At 36.8% G+C, this 13,657-nt stretch overlaps 1 protein-coding gene across 7 annotated transcripts in view; it reads right to left on the reverse strand.

Annotated features, from left to right (window-relative positions):
* cadpsa (Ca2+-dependent activator protein for secretion a) overlaps nt 1–13,657 on the reverse strand; it is a 109,286-nt gene that overhangs the window by 70,589 nt on the left and 25,040 nt on the right. For all 7 annotated transcript variants that reach the window (XM_055160769.1, XM_055160768.1, XM_055160766.1 and 4 more), the window contains exons 4-9: nt 11,708–11,788; nt 8,575–8,811; nt 3,674–3,795; nt 2,773–2,884; nt 2,546–2,685; nt 929–995 (exon numbers count right to left, since the gene is read on the reverse strand). In XM_055160769.1, coding sequence (XP_055016744.1) covers nt 929–995; nt 2,546–2,685; nt 2,773–2,884; nt 3,674–3,795; nt 8,575–8,811; nt 11,708–11,788 — 759 coding nt within the window. The remainder of the gene's footprint in view (nt 1–928; nt 996–2,545; nt 2,686–2,772; nt 2,885–3,673; nt 3,796–8,574; nt 8,812–11,707; nt 11,789–13,657) is intronic.

The raw sequence follows: 13,657 nt of genomic DNA on the forward strand, positions 1-13,657 counted from the left end.
CACAGCCACATACACACTCACTCTGGACTGGTGTTTGTCACTTGTTATATATTAAGCTGGGAGCCAGGAAGAGGCTTCAAGTTGGCGGCGCTCCGGCTTTTCTAGCTGCAAGTGTTAGGCCAAGCTAGTGTTCACTCCACTTTGTCAATCCCCTGTCAACTTGTAGCTCTGAGACATATCCTTCCCCAACACAGCAGGGACAGCCCCCAACACCCCCCTCAACCCACAACCCAACCCAGCCCCTCCCTCGCATACACCAGTCGCCCACCTTCTAACGCAGACACACAAGCATTGACATCAGAGCTCCTGACAAAAGCCTGCCTGCTCGCTCAATCATCCCATTGACAGCAACCGCCTCCCCACACACATACACACACATATACATACAAACACACACGCACACACATACATACAAACCCACACACACACACAACTGACTGCACTATACATGGTTAAGGGACACACCGGCGGTTAAGATGGTTCTCTGACTCTTAGTTCACCTATTTGTGCAGCAAATGGTTAAGCCTAAAGGGAATGAAAGACTCCAGTGAAGATTCTCGCTTTACTAGAGCATTCAAAAGAGGTGTTATACTCTAAGCATGAGGTGACTGTTGAAGAGTGTGCAAAAAAATGTGTATACTTATAAACAGTAAATAAACATTTTTGCATTCTTTCTTTAAAAAAAAATGGGTGTATGTCTGTGCGTGTGTGTGAGTTACAGCAAGGTATGTGTACTTTATTATCATTTTATCATGTTATCATGTTAATATTGTTCACCTAATTATATTAAAGAGATATTTACATAATTAATTTCATACTAACATTGGTGTACAAATAAAATAATTACTAAAATGTGTATAACACCACGTCTTCATACGGTTTTACAGGCTGATTTCTTTGGTTTGCTGTAGAGATGCATAAGACTCACCTGGACCAGCACAAAGAAGCGTCTCTTCCATCTCTTCCATACATTTTTACCAATGGCCCATAAGTATCTTTGAATAAAAAGACAAGAACAATTAAAATACATATTTCAATAGTATTAAATAAATTAAGTATAAATTGAAATTCAGTACGATTTGAAAATGTGACTGATTTCAATGAAAGACAATTAAATAACAATAATAAATAATCTGTAATTTAACATCTCATTTTGGGATGTATCTGAGGGAAGGAGCTCTGTGAGATAGTAATAACAATATATACTATATATATTCTGATTATTAGATTTTTTTATTTATGGAAACAGAGAATAATATAAATTTGGAAACATTAATGTATGTTTTCAATAATAATTTCTAATAATAAATACAATCCCTATTAGAAAATAGAGAGGCAATGAAAAATACACTACATTATTATTAATTTAAAAAAAACATTGTAATTATTTAGATGACTAAATTATTACAATTTTATGTTATCAGGGAAGATGACTTCTTCCATTAAAAAAATAACTATTATAAAGGTAAATATCTTCAGAGCTTGTCTTGTGGAATGCATGCAAACACTGACCTCTGCTGGTGAAATATATCTCTCTCCCTAGGTATGCGAGTATTAAATTCTGAGATTTAACAGAACCTGTGTCTGCACAAGCATTTTGTACGCTGGATCTTATGGACATGTGGAGATTTTACTCTGAATTTGTTGTGTTAATGCTCTTTATAAAAAGTATAGTATCAGCACTGAAAATCAGTTATAATTATGGCTTATGTATAAAGTCTCAAAAAACACATCAAATTGACTACACCACACATCAATAGCAGTAAGGGCTGGCAATTCAGCTGAAATAAAATGCCACACATCAGAGAATTTGGTTCTAAATTCTTGTCAACACTAAAACAGTGACTTCCCTTGAACACATAGGCTTTTGAGTGGCTTTTGGTTTGGGACTCATACGAGCAGTAGTAGGACAGGATAATGTCTGTGTGCTAAAAACATTGGAGGGTGAGAGCCTAGTTCTGCAGGGCCCCTGGTGCTGTAAGTGCACCTCTGAGGGCCTCTCTCAGCTGTCTGTTTGTTGTCCTACATAAAACACAGCCGTGGGTCACAACTTTTCACAGGAACCAAATCAGACTCTGTCTATCAAACTCTGCTGTGAGGCTTGACACTGGTGGAATGAGCATTCAGAAACAAGGAAGCATTAAAGACAGCATCTGGCAATGCTGCCAAGCCAACACTGTTGTTCTGTGCACAACTGGTTACACAGGCCTGTAGGGACAGCATGGTAGCACAGGACATGCAAGTCCATTTAAGCCAGATTCATTAAGAAAATAATTAGCAAAAAAACAATGTGCAAATTAATCATAAATACTGCTATAAACAGGCACCCACACACACACAGATGTGTGCATTTGCTTGGATGTAAAACTTTAGTATCTATTTCAACTGGATGTGGATCTCTCCATAAAAATGTGCATATTAGAGATGACTTAATCTTGATCTTGATTAAAATCACATTAATTGCACAATCCTGTTTCAAACATTGCTTAGGACAATGATATGGGTAAATACAGTATACCAGGCTTTGCTGTGGTCAGACACTTACCCACAGTGCTTCATGTTCTGAGGCTTGTCCATGCGCACGGCCAGTCTGATCCGAAGGTCACTGTCCGCACAGCCTTTGGACACAGTCATCTTATGGAGCTCCGACTGTTTGGGGCTGTTAGGAGTGGGGTGCAACACCACCTGAGAAACATACACACACTGAACACTATAACTCACTGATGGTTAGTATGGACAAAACCACATCGTACTACACAGTGAAGCTCATACCCTTCCCAGCTCCTTGTCCTCCAGGGCCAAAACTCCAGTGCTCTCTGTGAATAACTTTACTTTGACAGCTGGTAACGGCTGAGTGGTGGTGAAGTCCCCTTGTGTGCCCCACCTAAAAACAAACCAAATATAATATAAAAACTACTACAAGGTATAAGGCTTTCACTTATAAGAGAAACAAATGCAGGGTGACAATCTAAACAATTTTAAAGCAATCTATATATATTACATCATATAATTATTTAAGGCCACAGTAGGCCAAAAATAGACAAAAAAGCATGTGTTTTTTAGTTATTTTGGTTGTGTTATGTATTGCACTAAAAAACGTCGGCTTAGGCCTACATACAAACTTGACCCTTATTTGGTCTGTTGTTCTTGTTCACTTCATCTTTCCATAAAGAAAGTATGGTTTTAACTTGTATTTTATTTTTTTTATGAAATGCAGGTGGCATGCCTCCAGAAAGTTGTATACTGTAGCTTTAAGTGACTGCTATGTAAAAAAAAATATATGTAGATTAAAAAGCTGATTGTACGGCCATTAAGATGTAAGATTCGTATTAGAACCCTTATTCTAAACTGCTTTGTGGTGAGTATAGTCATCAGTAGTTGTGCACATATAGATTGACTCAGTAATTAATGTCTGAGTGATGGCCATAATTACACTGAAATTCCCTTGTAGGTTACAACTCTTTCCAGCAGAGGGCAGAATATAGCAAGGGATAAGAATCCTCAACTCTCCCATGCGCTATTCAGATCCAATATCAAGTTCGTTTTATTTCTTTTTTTTTTTTTTCTCAGAAGCTTCGCCCTAAACGTAGTCCTTCTTGATACTTCCATAATGTAATCTTGATTCGTTGCTTATAAGCCTAGTTCATCTTGCATTTTAGACCGCTGTACGCACATGGGCTTGGACGCCTCCGCCTGGTCCGTTTGCAGCTTGTGTCCTCCTTCCACCTCCATCGTGCAATAAACTATCCGATTTGGAGCCAAGGACTTCAGCCCCAAGACTTCCATGATGACAACCTGCAGAGAGGTGAAAAACACAAACTAATTCGCGAAAGAAAAAAAAAGTATTTCCATGTTTCAATATAAGTCAACTTCTTCTCCACTATAGATAGTCCATTAGTAAACAAAGTGGCATTTGCGCCGCCTTCAGGTGAGTTTTAGTATTGCATAACCCAGTGTGTTGGCCAGTACAGCAGTATAGCAGGCTTATACTGGGAACTATTTTGAGCAGTGCCCACGTTCTCAGAGAGGCAGGTGCTGGCATAAAGAACACATTCACAGTACAAATAATTTCTACACCTCACCCACATTGTATTATCTATACTCAGACAGATGGAAAAATGTCTCTTTGTGTGCACGAGCCAAGAGCAAGCAGCCTGTTGGAATGGAAAGAATTGTAATACTTAATACAAATCAGCTTTTACAATCCCCAATATTAACACCAACACTTAAAATACTCACTTACGCTTAAAGGGCCCACATTATGCTATGATCTGCATTATATCTAATGTTGTTTCCTCATCAAAACACTACCTGGAGTTGTGTTTTGTTTCATTCACACACGTTTGACTCACAAACTCTGCATATTTAAGATGCATTCTTCACTCAAACAGAAAACACACGCTGTTCTATCTTGTGCTGTGATGATCAACTGTGTTTTTAAACATCGTGGACCTTCACTAGAATCATTTGGATAATTTCAGCCAATCCCTACTGAACTAAAGGTAAAAAGTAGCTCTTAACTTGAAAACTACCGCTTCATGATGTGTGAATGAAACAAAACACCACTCCAGGTATGTTTTTGAGGAGGTAACAACATTATAACATGGCTTAAAGCTCACGAGAGTCTTTTGTGTGTGTGTGTGTGTGTGTGTGTGTGTAACATTGGACCATTAATATAAGATTAGACATTCAGACATCCTACAAAACTGCAATTGACAGTGTGCCTTTTTACACCATATATGCATATTGCTGTTCTCATGTAGAGCTGTCACAATAATTACTATATTGTCTCATAATGTTTTTGGAGATCAGTACTTAATGTTTGTACTTTCTCTTTGTACTAGTGAGAAACCTTTTGTTATTTTTCTGTGCTATGATAAGATTTGAACTGAAGGTTGAATGAATAGCTTTTACGACTACATTACTTAGTTAAAAAAAAAAAGAACATAATTCTGCTTTAGCTGTGCCAGTGGCTGCCCTTTGTTAGATTGCAGTTTATTCAGACATTTATGTTAAATTTAATGGCGGCAGTAGTTGCAGTAGGGAAAGTATTTGCCCACTGATCCGAATGTTGGCAGTTTGAATCCTGCTCTCAACATAAACATCATTAGTTGAGCAGTGGTTTTCTTTGGGCAAGAGACTTAACCCCCTCGCCTTCAGTGTGGTGTATGAATGTGTGTGTGAATGGGTGAGTGGTTCCTTAATGTAAAAGCCCTTTGAGTGCCTTGAAGGTGGGAAAAAATGCTATATAAAGATGTGATAATTTACATGACCATTATATTCTGTTTTGTGCTAGGCTATTTTTGTAAATCAAGCTCTGATTGTCTTTATGCGCACCATTGTTTTTCTATCATCTTTATCCCTTTGTCTGTGCCAAACCAACCTTAGACAAGCTCACAATATAGATATATATGCACACAGTCGGTTAAATTAGCAGTATGCCTACATTAAAGGCCTTTTATTATATTAAACTGACTCTTGTGAGCTTTATGCCATGTTGGAATATTGTTACCTCCTCAAAAACATACCTGGAGTTGTGTTGTGTTTCATTCACACAAGATTAATCTTGGTTTATTACATAAAAACAAAAAACATGCTAGATACTAGGTCTCCAGAACAGTTGATAGTCAAGGTCAGTTAAATACAATCAATCAGTAAACCTGCCCAGGGACACGGATGCTACAACCTGATGTACAATGCATCTTTCCTGTTGAGGTTAATGCAAAAATTGTGCGTTGTCGCTGTCTCAAATAAATAAATAAATAAATAAATAGTCTGCTTACATCTCCAAAGCTCAAAATGGAGTTTAAAAACAAAGTGAAGCAATTTCTATATTACCACATGGGATCACAAGGTAGAACAGAGTGTTTTCAGTTTTTCAGTCAAAGAACTCAACCCAAATAGTCAGATTTTGTAAGAATGAAACAAAACACAACTCTGTTTTTGATGAAGAAATAACATTATTTCATAGATCAGAAAATAGCAGAAAATAGAAATCATCCAATTAAAAGCTGGAATTAGCCATAGAGACTCTATATAACAAGACCATCAGCACACACACAATACAGTCTATGAGCAGACCCCACCCACCACAGTATAATGTGTGACTCAGGGGATTGATCTCACAACAGCTTTGATGAGAGGCAAGTGCACAAATGACCCCCATTAACCCTTTAATAGATGTATGCATTTTAATAATCCTTTAGAAAAACAGATAATGTTTTAATGAGTAATCTATAACTGCCAGGAAACCACAGTCTCAGCCTAGTACTTCCATAAGCAGTGTGAAAACAATTTTAAGTACTTAGTATACAGTCTCTGATTGGACTCACGTACAACTTGAAGGGCCTATATTACACTATTTTTGGATTTATGTTATAATACACATCAAAACATACCTGGAGTTGTGTTTTTTTTTTCATTCACACAATTTTAACACACAAATCCTGCACATTTAGATGAGTTTTTCTCTCAAACAGAAAACAGTTTCATGTCATGTGTTATGTGGCAACACAGGAAGTTCTTCACCGTGTTTTTAACCTTCATACTACACCTTCACTAGAATAATTTGGATGACTTCAGCCTTGAATCTCTACTGGACTAAAGGTAAAAAGTAGCTGTTAACTTGAAAACTACCACTGCATGACATCACAAAATGGAAAAGAGCATTTTGAGTTTTGGAGATGTAGACAAACAAACCAGGATTGCTCAAACTTGAATGAAACAAAACCCAACTCCAGGTAAGTTTTTGAGGAAATAACTACATTATAACATGGCTTACAAGATTCAGTTTTGTATAATCTAGGACCTTTAACAAAAATGTGTTTGCCTGTAGAAATGTAACTATGTTTACACAAATCCGATCATTCTCTGATTTCTGGAGTTATCGTATGATTTAAATGTCATGTAAACAGTTGCTGATGCGAGTAATCAGACAGATCACATCTGCGCAGGTTTTGACAAGGAAGGATGCAGACAACAATGATGAGAAAAATGCCTTGTTCTTTGTTTTCCAAATGCAACAGTTACTGAACACCAGGAGTTTTTGATGATCAGGTTTGTTTTGTCCTTGTAAACAAACACCAAGAATCAGATCTGATCACAGGGTTATCTGATTTTTGTCATGTAAATCTGCCCTGTTTCACTGGGTACATAGCCAGAAGAAATCTGGCCCTGTAAATGCACCCAATGATTCAGGAAGATTGCAGTTCCTTATATTACAGTTCTGTTTTTGGAAGCCATTCCTGTTCAGCTACTTATATCTCAAGCTATTCATATCATTGGCCTCAGTTAGTAACAGAGTAAATGGCAAGGGTTATTGTTCTCCTGTTTCTTCTACTTTTTTGTTTTCTCAGTAGGAAATTGCATTTTTCACCCCCTGAACTGAAGTGACACTATAGCATAATGTAATGTTGACATTTCGTAGACACGAAATGTCAACATTATCAGATTTATACCAAATTTGGGGATTACATTCAATGGCTGACTACAAACAAAAAATACATTATGGTCATGGGGCATTTTTCTACCGTCAGCCAGCAGGGGCACAACGACTCCCCCCCAAAAATCTTACTTGCACATACTTAGCTCGATCATACTGAAATCTGATTGACTAATGTGAGATCTTGACCTGAATATAATACTGTAAAGCGTATGACATTTGTACACTATACTGCCTCCTACCACAGACATGAAACGTCAACATTATCAGACATTTACCAAATTTGGGAACTGCTAAAATGTATTACGGATATGGGGCATTTTTCACGGTTGATCAGCAGAAGTGCAAAGATTAAAAAATAAGGTGCACTGTGTAATTGTTCTCTGTGGTCACGTGGGAGGGGCGTGAATGTCAGGACAAGGGCAGCTTTAATTTCTCTTTTTTGCCCTGTTTCAGCAACTTGTCTCTCTCTGCCATCTCCACAGCAGCAGAATCATCGACCACTTCAGCCTCTCCCCCTCTCACTATCACCAGTCTCTTAGCTACACAAATTGATTCATTGCTTCACTGCTATCACTACCCATGCAGATCCAGTATTGGAACGTAACTAAGTAAAGGCAGTAAAGTACTTTACTCAAGAGCATTTTACTGTGGATATTTTTTACTTTTACTTCAGTACATTTGAGAGCAGGTATCTGTACTTTCTGCTCCACTACATGTTGAACTGGACTGAAAAGCATTTAGTGAAAGTATTTTTTTATTATAGATTTAGACCTGATGAAAAGGATGAGGGGTTTATTTTTAACATGTTCATAATTCAAGCAAACACAAATAAACAAATAAAAATAGCAGCAAAAAAAACAATTGATTCAGCTGTTTTTGTTGAAGACCCTTCAGCACAAATCTGTATCAAAATCACCACATTTGAAGTGTTAAAAAGTGTCAAAATCTGTGAGAAATACTTTTACTTTTTAATCTTGAAGTTTTTTTAACGGGTACTTTAATACTTTTACTTGAGTATTTTTCTGCTCATGTATCTGTACTTTTACCTAAGCAACAAAATTGAATACTTACTCCACCACTATCCAGATTCAAGTCCCAAAGTTTATTCAGTACATGATTTGTGTACAAACCTCTAAAGTGAAGGACAGCACTACGTCAGACTTGGACAATGTGTTCTCGTCCTCCTGGCCCATGTCCATAATGGAGGCGTTGTGTCCTCTCTTGAGCTTCTGCAGTTTGAAGTCTCCTCCCTTGGACACGGGCATGCTCTCCAGATTGGCCATGAGAAGGTTCACAGAAGACCGTAGCTCCTCAATGAACATGGCCTCCATCTCCCTGGAGCAGAATCTGGGGAACCTACCACCATGCTAACACAGACAGAAACTTTACGGTATTGTGATAGATAATAGTGATTTTTGTTGTTGTTTTGTATTTGTCGTGTTTCTTACAATACATTTTTATTTAGTTTTTGTTTAAAGTAATATTTTGTTTTAGTCAAGATTTAGTTAAAGGTGTAACTTATCCAGTGGAGGGTCACCTGCTTGTCTATGGAGATGTGCCTATAGTGTTTCACAATATGGTCATAAATCTAAGAATCTCCATGGAGGCTTGCAAGCCAAATTTGAGGTTAGATTTTTGGAGATGCAACCCCACTTACAGAAGAATGGATGTTTTTAAGACATTCTGAGCAATAAATAACACTTGTAGTTGAATAGATGAAACACAGTTGAATAGTTATACAGTGCATCACAACTATGCATTGTTTTTATTTTATCCGCTCAGAAATGTATTTTGTAGATCAGTTTAAGATGAGTCGGAGCAAAGATAATGATGGCCTCTTATATACCAACTTTTGAAACAAAACTCATTCGTACTGGTACACAGCAAATTCAAAAGTATTAAATTCATGGTGTTGGTGTTTTTGTAAGTAAAGTGAAGAAAATCCAGATATGTTTCAATATACTAAGAGTTATTTCAACTATGACAGTGCTGTAGAGTAAAATTAGTTGTTGAATTGCAGTGTTGACATAAAATGAGTAGTTGTTGATTCACAGTGTTAGAACTTAGAAAGTGTCTATTTTGAATAATACACTACATCAGTGTTGTACTTTTGTAACGTTTACAGCGGGAGAGCTACAGTCCAAGAGGGAAGCCACATTTCACCGTCCGAAGCTAAGCTAACAGATAACAGCGTTTCTTTTTCAGCAGAACCTGAAGTCAAAGAGCCTCAAGTCCAACCACCTGAGCTCTCACATGCCCCAGGTCAGATTACTTTACCTTTTTAGGACACTCTGCAGTTAATTTAATTCATAAAAATACTAAATATATTTGGTCTAATGCTAGTAGTAGTAAGCTAACTAACTTAGCTGTGACAGTCAATGTTGCCCCGTCACTAATGTCCATGAAATTGGGTAAAATAGCCACAAATTATACTAAATTAAGAATAACGGTACTTCAAAAAATGTTTCTCAAGTCTAAGTAAAAAGTAGAAGTCCAAAAAATGTGTTAAGTAGCTAAGAGTAAAAGTACTCGGGGAAACTACTCTTCAAGTAACTTGGGTTAAATGTAACTGGACGAAACATTTGATTTGTCATTTAAAGTTAATGCAATTATGAGGATAAAACATAAAATAGTACTCCTGTCTAGTATTTTCACAATGGGAAGAAAGTACAATATCTGTAAATAATGACTCACGTAAATATATGAGGCCATAATTAGGTCATTGTAATGATATTGACTCCTGCCCTACACAATGAATGTAACGCGATGATTTAGGACAATTATGACCTATTTCTTCAAGTTCTTTATTTGAATGGTTCCAGTATACAAAAACATACAGCTCATGCAACAGAATAACCTGCTTAATAGGGACAAATAATGATATATGCACCATAATATAATAATAATAATACTCTATATTTACTTTTTTAATTTTTATTCATGGCTCATTAAATATTGCATAGCCCAGTTTGCAAGGGTTAGGGTTAGGGTTGCAAGGTTACTTTAATATGTTATATTTTTTCTATTCTATATTTTATTTTACAGATGGGTATGGACACATTTCTTGCTGGTTTATCCTGAACAGCCTTTCTACCTGTGACTGAAGTGGGAAGGACAAAGGTTTTTGTCATCGTTGACATGGCTGTATTTGGTGAACACTTCAAGGCACATGGTTCTTAGACTCTCACAAACTTTACACCTGTATTAAAAGAACTGTCTACAACATGGACATTGGATGTGTCAAAAGACACCCCAAGACTGAAAGACTGACTCTTGAGGTAAAAAGTTTCTGCAATGTTAATGTTTCATAATGAGCAGGATCCTGTTTCAAACAGTCAGACATGCTCCTTTCATTTTTGGAGATGAGCATGCCTGAATTCCATTCAAAACAAGATTTTGATTCATCCATCGACTGCTTGCATTGAAAAATCAACTTTAACAAAATAAATGACAGTCACTGTGGCCAACTGTTGAGGGTGCAGAGAATTTCTGCTGTCATTTGGATTTTGCAAAAGTAGTATTGTGTCATATGACTTGTTTAAATTGTGTTGATGGTATGATGTGCATTGTTTTAATACAAGTTAAGTTGAAATGGAATTTTGTGGTGGTTTTCATTGTTTTACATTTGTAAAAGGGATTATGAACTAGAATGACCACAACATTTACACTGTATTTAGTGAAGAAAGAGTTACTATTGAATAGTGTAACATGAAGAACATTCTACACTATTTCATAAAGTGGTAACTTTAAAGTGTTAAAACATATAAAGCAATATAAAGTTAATAATTTTTCTCTATACACTAGTGTAAAAAAAAATCAAACCTTTATCAGTGTCAAATTCAACTATGAGGAGTGAGGTTACATCACTTTACCAGTGTTGAGCCTTCTACGCTTTGGAAAGTGTAGTTTTAACTCATTTTATTTGTGGACCGCTTATGACATGGTAAAAGTGTTAAAATTAACAATATACAAGTTGAATTAACATTCTGGAATTTGCTGTGTATTAGCTCAATGTTGTGGCTCAATGTTGTGATACTAGTTATAGGCCTATCTAGATTTACCTGGTACCTAATCAATACAAAAATCACTGTTTTTGTCCATCACTAGTAACGACCTGCTCCTCTGAGGTGAGATTTTAGTCATTATGATTACATTTAATTTTACTTGTATTACAGCAAAAATATGATATCAACAAAAGAAATATTCCAGTTGACGAAACAAACACTGAGAGTCAGACAGTGAGTGTTTGTGTGTGACATTTACCCTTGCAATCTGATCTGCCATTTGCAATCGTCCGTCCAGCTCCCTCCTGATCTGAGCCGCCTGTTCATCTGGGTTGTCCAGCTAGGAAAAAAAAAAAATACAATGATTTACTGTCAGACGTGAATTCCCACTCTCACCATATAAATAATGCAGCACTGGCTTTGTAAACATTTTTAGATATCATTCCTTAGTCATAGATAAAATATTAAAGGTTCTAGAAACTTATGGAAAACTTATGGGCTGTACAATTTTAGAAAAGTACTGCGATTAGATTTCCAGTTTACAGTCTGTGTTCTGTTCGGTTCTGAGTGCACATTGTAAACAGCTCCTGGAACATCAACCTTTGAGAGAAGACTGAACTGATGTGAACAAGAATCCCATGAATTTCAATTATTTAAAAGGCCCGTGTTATGTTATAATGTTGTTTCCTCATCTCAAACATACCTGGAGTTGTGTTTTGTTTCATTCATGCATGTTTAACACACACAAACTGCATATTTAGGCTGAGTTCTTCTCTCAAACTAAAAACACACACCTTCACTAGAATCATTTGGATCATTTCAGCCCTAGAAATCAGGCCTTGGCAATCTCTACTGAGCTAAAGGAAAAAAGTAGCTGCTTCATGACATCACAAGGTGGAACAGAGCATTTATGAGATTTGGAGATGTAGATGTACTAATAATAAAGGATTACTCAAACATTTGTTAATAAAGCAAAACATAACTCCAGGTATGTTTTTGATGAGGAAACAACACTGTAACATTATAAGCTGACAAGGCGCTTTAATATTGTGCACAATAGCTGTATTGTTCTATATGATGTCGGAGCAGCACACAGCAGCATACATTGGGGATGTGGGGGGCCGGCATGCTCTTTATGTAAGCTGTGAGCGCAGCGTTGCAGGGGGCTCAGGTCCTGGCAGGGGGAGTGGAAGTGTGGGTGGAGTGGGCAGTTGGTGCGGGGACATCAAACAGACGCAAATTCATAACCACTCGCTAACGTGGCACAAGGCTTCCGACCTCACATAACCTAGAAATTCACTGGTAGATTAAAACAATATATTATTTTTAAGAGTTGTGTTTGGTTTGATTCAAGTATGTTTGGATTCCATGTTTATGCCTTTCACTTTCATCTTCCAGTGTCGAAGAAGCGATTCTATGGTTTTAGAACCCTAGCATTAAGGAACTCTACAGGGATGTTATTGGTTTGCCTGGAATATTCCACAGCATGGCATGAAACTAATCTATCTGACTTGACTTGATTTATGTTTTCTTCTATCTTGAAGGGGAAAATCAGATGATGAGCATCTGGGGAGAGGCAAACCCATCCGAATACATTCCTAATTTCTTTGTAATAAAAAAATAAATAGAAGATAAGATAACTTAATGGATTAATGAATGAATAAACTAATGTTAAAGGAACTGTATGTATGATGTTGATTTTCAGTTTCATAAACTTGACCAACCTATATCTCTAGATATGAGGTAAACATCAATTCTTTTATATTTTGGAGATGATGATTATCCAGTCAGAAAGCAGGATGAGCCTCACATGACTCTCTCATTTGGGTTTCCAGTTTCAATGCTGAAATCCAGTTAGTTTAAAACGTAAAAGGGCTATTTCTGATCTGAATCCTCACTATCTAAACCCCACCAACTGCAGCCTCTCGTTTATCAGTACAAATGCAGGTTCTGAGCTTTTGCACAAGGCATGACCTGTTCATATATTGAGAATGAGAAAAACTTTGATGTGTCCTCTATATATTCAGGTTAAGGCACTGACAACTCAGGTTCAGTTGTGATTATAATACCTTTTTAAAACAGTAAGTGAGCAGGTTACAAAATCAATACAAATAGCTTAAACAACACATTGAAAACACCTTTTAACATTTAGATTTTTTCTTTAAATAAATGATGCTCCAGTGTCCAGCAGGAGGAGGCACCAGTCCGC

This window comes from Boleophthalmus pectinirostris, unplaced genomic scaffold, assembly GCF_026225935.1.
Source record: "Boleophthalmus pectinirostris isolate CB_2022bp ecotype Guang Dong unplaced genomic scaffold, ASM2622593v1 HiC_scaffold_3, whole genome shotgun sequence".
Lineage (NCBI taxonomy): Eukaryota > Metazoa > Chordata > Actinopteri > Gobiiformes > Gobiidae > Boleophthalmus > Boleophthalmus pectinirostris.